This window comes from Myotis davidii, unplaced genomic scaffold (genome assembly GCF_000327345.1).
Source record: "Myotis davidii unplaced genomic scaffold, ASM32734v1 scaffold142, whole genome shotgun sequence".
Classification (NCBI taxonomy): Eukaryota; Metazoa; Chordata; class Mammalia; order Chiroptera; family Vespertilionidae; genus Myotis; species Myotis davidii.
In genome coordinates this window covers 1,239,102-1,247,738 of record NW_006294400.1, presented here as the reverse complement: position 1 = coordinate 1,247,738, position 8,637 = coordinate 1,239,102, and the positions used below count along the sequence as shown (strand labels likewise).

The following is an 8,637-nucleotide window of genomic DNA, read 5'->3' as shown; positions in this document are numbered from 1 at the left end:
GAACTTGAGTCCATCTTTGACTGAACACCTCCTAAGTCCCAATCCTGGGTCCCCCCCCAAGCCAACGCTAGCCCTCACATGTCCTTGCCTTTGAGGGCTGCCCAGGCCAATGGAAACACTGAGGTCACACCTCATGTCTGCACTCAGCCACTTGCAAGGTCCAACAACAAAGGCCTTGCCAGGGCCAGGGAGCTGGAGGGAACAGGGGAAGCTGGATCCCTCACCAGGGTTCCAACTCACCAAGATCCCTGTGATGTTAGAAGATGGCAGCCAACAGTAGGTGGGACAGGGAATGCCCAGCTTGAGGCTGTGTCAGGCACCGAGGGTCACCAGGCTAGTCCCTTGCTCCTCTGCCAGCCTCCTGTGGGTCCAGTGCTCACCCTCCTGCCCCCACTGGTGAGTGGCAGTACCCATGCTCACCCCATTCAGAGCACTGTCCCTCAACCACCCCTCTTCTCTACGATGATGTCTGGACCACCTGGGGCAGGGCTGGGGGATGCGAAACGGGGGATATGCTGCCAGGGATCCAGATTCCAGAGGCCTGAGGGCCCCAGGCCTGCATCACCACTGGTGGCGCCTGTGTCTGGGGCCTGACAAGCTCCTGCCCACCCGGGCTGCAGCTGTAGCCCCTCTCCACCTGTGCCACACACGGGAACTCCCTCCCCCGCCTCTTCCCCCCTGGCAAGGCCAGAGACCCGAGGAGGCCGGCTTCTGAAGGAACCCCGGCTCCTTCCCCTCACAGACTTGCACACCTGTCCCATTCGCCTTGGCAGGGGCATGGGGAGGTACTGGAGCTGTGAGCAGTCCCAGCCTCAGCCAGCAGGGAGCAGGACAGACCTGGGGCCAGGCCCAACCAGATGCCGCTGTAGCTCGGGGCCAGACTCCAGGGAAAGATGAGTTTAGTGGAGCCTGGACTGAGAGAGGGATGGGGCCATGCCCAAGGCACCCAGCTGCCCCCAGGCACGCTCCTAGCACCCTCTCGGACCCAAAGATTCCTCTCTCTGCCGGAATGGTCCAAGTGCTGTCACCTGCTCCATCAGGGGCACAGGTGCTTCTCAAGGCGGCTGTGAGGGTGTGCCGGCCCCCAGTAGGGAGGAGTGGAGGCTTGGCAGGAGGGTGGCCCATTGGGGGACAGGAGAAAGGATGCCCCCACTTTATAGTCTGGGGTGGGGGTGGGGGTGGTGTCAGCTGACCTGGGTGAGGGACTGGTTCAGTTGAGGCCTCACCTCCACTCCCGTGGTTCAGAGAGAAGGCGGTGGCACTGATGTATGCAAGTCACTCCCAGCTGGAGATCACACGTCTGGGTCCCGCTCAGGAGCGACACTTGCTGGCTGGTGACTGAGCAGGGCTCCCTTTCCCAGCTGGCAAAGGGGTCGAGGTGATGGCAGCTGGGCCAGGCGTATCCCAGGGCCTTTCTTGAGCGACAGCCACACGCAGCACTCCGCCAACCGTGACTCTCCAGGAGGCTGTGAACGAAAATGTCCCGAAACCGTTAGGGGGTCCTTAGAAAGCACGCGTCTCAGATTTCGCCCACGCGGAGGCGCTGCTGGCCCACCCACAGGTCGCCAGCGGCAGGAGGGGCGGAATGGGGATAGAACAGGGGAGCCGGGGTCCCAGGCTGTGCTGCCCCTCCACCCTACTCGCTTGCCGGAGCCTCCACCACCTGGGCTTCCCGGCCAGCAGCCTGGGGTGGCGGGGCCGGGAGAGAGCGAGGACCCTTTTGCTGCCAAGGGCCATTTGGATATTTACACCATCATTCACTTAACCCCGCCCCCCCCGCCTTCCGCCCGGCGCGGGCTACGGCGTGACGGTCGCGGCGTTTCAGCGTCTCGTGGCCTCTGCGGCGCCCGAGCCCGCGATGTCGGGCCCCAATATGGGAATGCCGGTGGTACCGAGCACGGAAGACGAGGATGACAGCTTCGGGGAAGCAGGTGACGCGGGGGGACTGCTGAGAGGCCGTTGCTATCTCCGGGTACCTTCCTGGGGAGGGGGGCGGCCCGCATAGGGATGTGGAAGGAAGGAGCCCTCCCATCCCCCGCTCCTGGGTGGGTTGCAGGTTCCTGGCACCTGCCAGTGGGTGTCTGGAAACCCCAGCATTCGAGAACTGTGGGCAGCGGGCCCCATTTTGCAGAAACTGAGGCCGCTGCAGAGACACTCGCGCTTTGGGGGTTTGCTCCAGTGCTGAGCTCGGCCCCTGTGGGGACGTCGGGCCGCTCCGGCCCAGCCCAAGGGCCGTTCGGGTGGGCGCGCGCCTTGCTAAGTCAGCAGCCCCAGCCATCTTTTCTGGTGCGGCCTGGAGCCCTGAATGTGACTTGTTTCCAAAGCAGCCTGTTGTGTGCACGGCGCTGTGGAGGATGGAAGGTGGGTGAGGTGTGGAGAGAGAACCGTCAACTCCCTTCTGACCCTCGGAAGCCTGTTTCCTCATCTGTAAAATAACAATGATTAATCCCTCAGGCATTGAGATGTGTCAGGATTGAATGGGAAAATGAATGAGAAATAGTAGGTTCCAAAATGCAAGTGTTCAGTAAATGGTTATTATTATTCTCTTTAGTGTAATAAAGATTGGGTTATTAGAGTGCAGGATTTAGTAAATGTAGGGTGTGGAGTCTGCATTTTGTTTTGGTAACAGCTTTATTGAGCTATAATTCACATACTATACAACTCATCCATTTAAATTGTACAATTCAGTGGGTTTCACAGTATCCAGAGTGTGCATCTATCACCTCAATAGTTTCATTTTTTAAATATTTTTTTATTGATTTCAGAGAGGAAGGGAGAAGGAGAGAGAGATAGAAACCTCAATGATGAGAATCATTGATCGGCTGCCTCCTGCACGCCCCCTACTGGGGATCAAGCCTGCAACCTGGCCATATGCCCTTAACTGGAATCAAACCCAGGACCCTTCAGCTTGCAGGCTGACGCTCTATCCACTGAGCCACACCAGCGAGGGCATCACCCCAATAGTTTTACAACACTCCCATCACCCAGGGCCTGCGTTTAATAGAGGTAGACCTCCCACGGGAAGAGTGGTGAGCTGGCCGCTTTGCCCTGAACGGTGGCCAGATGTGTGTGTTAAGCTGCATCAGGACGGGCCTCCCAGGAGTCACATTGCGTGGTTGCCGGCCAGTTCACAGCACTTAGCACAGTGGGGAGGAGGGAGGCACAGGCTGGGAATGGGAAGCACCCTTGACACAGATAGAGCCCGGCCCGTGTTGTGGAGACACCGCCGCCCCCGTCCCTCCCTGGCTGTGTCTCTCGACACAGAATGTGCAACGTTGATAATAATGACCAAGTGTTAAGTACTTGCTGCGGCCAGACCCTGTCTGAGTTCTTGATATACTTGAGTCCTCACAGCCACCAGGACTGTCTCTCCCTTTTCCAGAAAGGTTGCAGCAACTTCCTGGGATGGAGCAGAGCTGGGGCTGAAGCCCAGGTGCCCCACTTCCCAGGTCTGCGTCTTGGCTCCAGCCTCCGACTAGCTGGAGGACCCTGCGCAAGTCCTTTCCTTCCTGGCCTCAGTTTCCCCACCTGTACCACAAGGTGGTTGGACTGTGAAGCCCAGCAGACTTCCCAGGCCTCTGGCCTCTGAGGTGTGCCAACTCTGGGGGATGGGCGCTCTTCCTCCAGAATGCAGACACATTTGCATCCATATCCCAGACACCCTCTAGCGCTGGCCTTTTCCAAACACTGCCAGCCACTTCCCCTTGGTCCCAAGCTGGCAGCGGAGTGTATCTGAGTCATGGGCTGGCTCAGAACTGGCTCCCGCAGTGGGCACAGGCCCAGACCTTGGGCCTTAAGGGACATTGTGCTGCTGGGTGCAGGTCAGGAGTGGTTGGGGAGGAGGGAGTGATGATTTCTGGTGGAGATCAGGGAAGGCTTCTCAGAAGAGGTGTTTTGAGCTAGTTGTTAAATGACTGTTGTTGTATTCTGGGTGGCAGGGACAGTCAAGCAAAGGCAGAAGGACTGGAAAGTTAGAGGCTTCATTCATTCCTCTATTCATTCACTCATTCAACAAATGTTCATTGTGTGTCACCGAGGGCCTCAGGGAAACGGCAGTAACACTTCTCACAGAGCTCTGTGGTCTGGTCGGGGAGGCAGACCAGCACAGATGATCACATCCGGAGGGAGGACCCCCGAGGTGTGTGGAAGGGGATTGGGCATAGAGGCCTGATCTCGTCTGGGGTGCTGGGAGGGCTCCCTGTGGTGACAGCCGTGCTGAGATTTGAAGCATGAGTAGGACTCATCCAGGAGAGGAGGGAGGGAGACAGGAGGGGGGACGGTGGGTTCCAGGCAGAGGCAACAGCGTGTTCAAGGAGCCTGAGGTGGGCCAAGGCAGATGTGAGAGAGGAGAGTGGGGTCTTGGAATCTGGGTGCCTTATCGGGGGGGCAAAGGCCATGGAAGAGCTGGCAGGAGGGGCTTGCCTGGGGACAGAGGCCTGGATGGCCCCACTCCGGAATGTGGGCTCTGGCCTCTCGGCAGGTGAAGGAGTGGGAAGGAGACTGGTATCTGGCGGGACTTCCCAGGCAGGACCCTGGCTGAGCCTGGGGTGCTAAGGTATTCTCTCTCCAAAGCCTTCCCTCTTTTTATACCCACCCACTTCCCCACAGTGACACGGCGGCTCAGGAAGGAGTACGGACTTGCCAAAGCCCTTTGGGAGTCAGGCTGGGGGTGGGGGTGGGGGTGAGGGTGTCTGAGCGCTGAGGAGATGGGATCTTGTTTTTTTACGCTGCCATCAACTCCATGTTGGACCAGATCAACTCCTGCCTGGACCACCTGGAAGAGCAGAACGACCACCTCCACGCCCGCCTCCAGGAGCTGCTGGAGTCCAACCGGCAGACGCGCCTGGAGTTCCAGCAGCAGCTCGGGGAGGACCCCGACGACGATGACGACGACGACTACGACTACGACGCCAGCACTTAGGCTCCGGGAGCCTCCAGGCAGCCCTCACCCTGCCTCCAGGGCCAGGCTCCAGCCTGGGCACTCACCACCCGATTAGATGCCTTCTCCAGGGCTGGCCTACAGGTCCCCTGGCGGCTCTGCCTGCCTGAGCCGCTCTTCAGATTCTCCCCTCGGCGTGTACGGGCCACCTCCCACCACCCAGCCTTCCCTCCTGGCGTCGGGTGTGGGCCTGCAACACCCCCACCTTGCCTGCCTGTCCCACTCCCGGGCACGCTCCGCTCTGCCCAGGCCTTGAATGTCCACATTAAATGTGTCTGCGCCTCTGACTGGGTCCTGGATGAGAACCCCGGGGGCCGACAGGTGAACAGAGCTGTCAGGGCGTTCTGGGCCTTGCTCATGGGCCTGGAGGGGGGCGGTTCCTGTTTTCTTTATTTCCGGACACGGTGTCCAGGTGAGGTCGGACTTCCTCCCCCGCTGGAATGCTCCTGGCCGGCAGTGCTTTCCGCCAGGTTGAGACAGCACTGGACATGCTGCGTGACCCCGTGGGATGCACTTAGCTCCTTGGGGCACTAGGGCTTTCACTGACAGCCGACATCCAGGCATGCCGTGCCACCTTGGGCACCACCCCCCCGCTCTTGGCCACAGTCTCCCCAGCTGGCCAACAGTACGGTTGATCTGGTTGTCTGATCCGTAGGGGTCTTTCCAAATGGGGAAAGAGCAGAACTGAAGATCCAACTCAGCCCGGGCTCCAGTCACTGACGATTCATCACAGGTCACTTGACGAGAAGGCAGGGTCACCGTTAGTGCACCACGAGCTCGGAACCGGAGGAGCAGCAAGGTTCCCCTTCCCGTACTTCCCCTCCCACAGAATCCGGCTGGGGAGAGCTGGGCCCAGTGCTCAGGCCTGGAGTCAAATCCTGGCCACTCACCAGGTGTATGACCTTCAGGAAGTCACTTGACCTTGCTAGGCCTTAGTTTCTTCATCTATAATTTGGGGGTGATGAGACCACCCTCCTAGACTCACTGTGAAGATTAAATGAGATCTCACTTGAAGATTTTCCTGGCCCTCGTATATTAAGAGGGAAACTGAGGCTCAGAGAGGTGAAGCGCCTTGTGATCCCAGGATCCCTGGTTTGGGAGCCTGTGTGTGGCTGTCTGGTTTGCCCCCACACGGAGCCTAGAGACGGAGAGCTGGCTGGGTGCCTCCCTTCCCCTGTCCACCCGGACAGAGTGCTGGTGGGGACTAGACAACCAAGCTACCTTTTATTGGATTTTTGGGTAAAAACACCAACCATGTCAAGCTTCCATGCAGACCCCCAGGAAGCACACATCCGGACCCACCCCAGGTGGCTGGGGGAGCTCCGATCAGGATTTGAGGCGGGCTGAGCGCCGGAATGGCGGGGGCTGGGGAGCTTGGGTGGTCACCTTGCTGGGGGGTTTGGCTGTGTCCTGGATGTGTGAGCGGCCGCTGGCGGTGAATAGAGCAGTCAGGGCGTTGCGGGCGGTGATGGCACACCGGCGGCTCACGGGCCTGGCGGCAGGGCTGGGGTCCTGGGCCTTCTTGTATTTCTGGACACAGAGGGTGCAGATGAGGCAGGGCCCTCCCTGCCTGGTGCACTGCCGGCCAGCAGCTGCTTCCCCTGCCCCACTGAGACTCTGTGCTGCGCTCAGCCCCCCTGGGCCGGAGCTCTGGCGCCCCCAGCCTGGCCCTCAGCACCTCTCTTCCCCAGAACAAAAGCAGAAGGAGCCCCGCCCCGCCCTTTGTGGGCAGGTCCTCCCTGTTGGGGGGGTGTCTGGGAGCTGAGGTCAAACACAGGGGGGAGGAGGCCAGTGGCCATCGCTCCCAGTTTGGATGGAGTGGGTCCTGGGCAGGGTGGGGTGGGGCTGGAGGCCCAGCTCACCTGCAGGTTCTCCAGGTGGCCCGAGGACTTGCAGTGGGAGAGCTTTGCCCCCGAGTTGCCGTGGTAGAACTTCTGGCAGATGCGGCAGACGTAGCCCATCACCGGCACCATGAAGTCCACACCTGTGGGACAGCAGGGTCTGTGCACTCACATTCCTCCACACCAGCCAGGTGTGCCTCCCTCTTTAGGGGCCCATTTATCCCCCCACCTTCCAGTGGGAGAAGAGGACGAGGGGATCGGCCGCCTGGCCAGGATGCTGTGGCCGGGACCTGGGGGGTCACCTGGAGCTGAGGTCAGACCTGAGGTCTTACCATGTGCAGTGTTGGGGCTGTGGGTCTCTGGGTCTTTCCACTCCTCTATGGCTATCCCTCTGGACCTCACCTGGAAACATGCAAGTGTGGGCCTCAGGTCTGACTTCCCCCAGAGCCCCCCAAACCTGAATGCAGGTGGGGGGCCCTGGAACCCAGCCATGCTCTTAAACATAGTCCTCTTGGTTTTGAGGAGGCTGTGGGTGGCATTCTCTGAGCCTTTACACAGCCAATCCTGCCTCCCACAGTACCCTTCCCAATCTATACTTCGTAGGCTCAGCTCCATCAGTCGCTTCCTCCAGGAAGCCCTCCTGCTCCCACAGTGGCCATAACCATGCCAGGTGTGCCTGACACATCACACATGTCATCTCATTGAATCCTACCACCAGCACCTATGGTTCACGCATTTTACATAAGAGAGAAAACATTAACTCACTTGCCTGGTGTCAGTCAGCTGGTTTAGGGAGGAGGTTGGTAAACCCTGGTAGGCCCCAAGTCCTGCTTTCACGTTTGACCGTGAGCCCCCTGCCGGCTCCATGAGTTCCCACCTGATGCTGCAGTGACCTCAGTCCTGGGGGGTGGGTTTCAGGTGACCCAGGACCCCTCGTCTCGCCTGGCCATAAGCCCCTTCCAGATGAGGCCACCTGACGCCATGCCACCCTCACCATGCCCAACAGTGCCTCCCACACACCAGGCAAGCAAACACGGCTCCTCGGAGTGACACCCACTCCCGTTTGCCAGCCGGGGCTGTCGCCCTCACAGCCTGAGTGGGGACTATTTGAACAGAGGAAACAGGCTCAGAGATGCCAAGGGGCTTGCCCAGGACACCACTTCTGACTCTGACTGGCAAGGCCAGCCTCACCCCTAACCTGCCTGGGGCCGGAGGCCACCCTTGCACCCCTCCACCCACAGTCCCTCTGCGTCCTTCACCACCCTGGGCTGTAACGGGCGAGTCTGCCAGGGGCCAGGCCTTCGTCCCCACATATCCCAGCACCAGGGTCTGGCCTGGAACAGCTGCTCCGGAAACATCTGTTAAACTGAAGAGAGTCCACGCTTCTCTAGCTCCTCGCTCACGGGGGGCAGAGTAGCAGGGCATTCTGAGCACAGCCTGGCATCCAAGTTGGTGAGATTCTGCCAGGAAAGTGCTTGGCACATGCCTGGTATACAGGTAGGTGCTCTAAAAGCACCGACAGCGCTATCAGCATTAGCAGCATCTTACGCTGACTTCCTGTATGTGCTGCGTCGCCCCCCACCCATGCCTTTACTGATGCTGCTCCCTGGGCCCAGGGTCCCCTTTCCCTTCCTCAACACGTCAGCACTGCAGCCAGGCTTCGAGGCCCTCACAGATTTCACTGCCCCCCTGTAGTCACCTGGGTGTATTTACATAGTCCTACAGGAATAGTTAGTGCTAGCACTAAGTTGTAGCAAGCATTAGTGCCTGTAAAAGCCAGCACAGTGCCTCCTGGCCCCGGGAGGTGGGGTGCGGTCCCTCCTGGGCTGGGAGTCCAGCCTCCAGCCTGCCTCCCAC

The 8,637-nt window shown here is 59.7% G+C and overlaps 2 protein-coding genes across 3 annotated transcripts in view; one reads left to right on the top strand and one right to left on the bottom strand.

The window, feature by feature from the left end:
- Positions 1 to 1,770: 1,770 nt before the first annotated feature.
- Positions 1,771 to 5,226, top strand: LOC102751822 (chromosome unknown open reading frame, human C9orf16). Its single transcript, XM_006768515.2, has 2 exons — positions 1,771 to 1,931; positions 4,722 to 5,226. The coding sequence occupies exons 1-2, from the start codon at positions 1,859 to 1,861 to the stop codon at positions 4,919 to 4,921; spliced, it is 273 nt and encodes a 90-aa protein (XP_006768578.1). The 5' UTR covers positions 1,771 to 1,858; the 3' UTR covers positions 4,922 to 5,226.
- Positions 5,227 to 6,141: 915 nt separating this feature from the next.
- Positions 6,142 to 8,637, bottom strand: part of CIZ1 (CDKN1A interacting zinc finger protein 1) — a 15,096-nt gene continuing 12,600 nt past the window's right edge. For both annotated transcript variants that reach the window (XM_015567044.1, XM_015567045.1), the window contains exons 14-16: positions 7,113 to 7,182; positions 6,802 to 6,923; positions 6,142 to 6,469 (exon numbers count right to left, since the gene is read on the bottom strand). In XM_015567044.1, the coding sequence (XP_015422530.1) occupies positions 6,266 to 6,469; positions 6,802 to 6,923; positions 7,113 to 7,182 (396 nt within the window). In that variant the 3' untranslated portion in view covers positions 6,142 to 6,265. The remainder of the gene's footprint in view (positions 6,470 to 6,801; positions 6,924 to 7,112; positions 7,183 to 8,637) is intronic.

Excerpts from the sequence above, each read along its gene's own strand:
- LOC102751822 (XM_006768515.2), top strand. The coding sequence starts at position 1,859 with ATGTCGGGCCCCAATATGGGAATGCCGGTGGTACCGAGCACGGAAGAC. Across the intron at positions 1,932-4,721 it reads TGACAGCTTCGGGGAAGCAG|TTTACGCTGCCATCAACTCC; the intron begins GTGACGCGGGGG and ends GGATCTTGTTTT.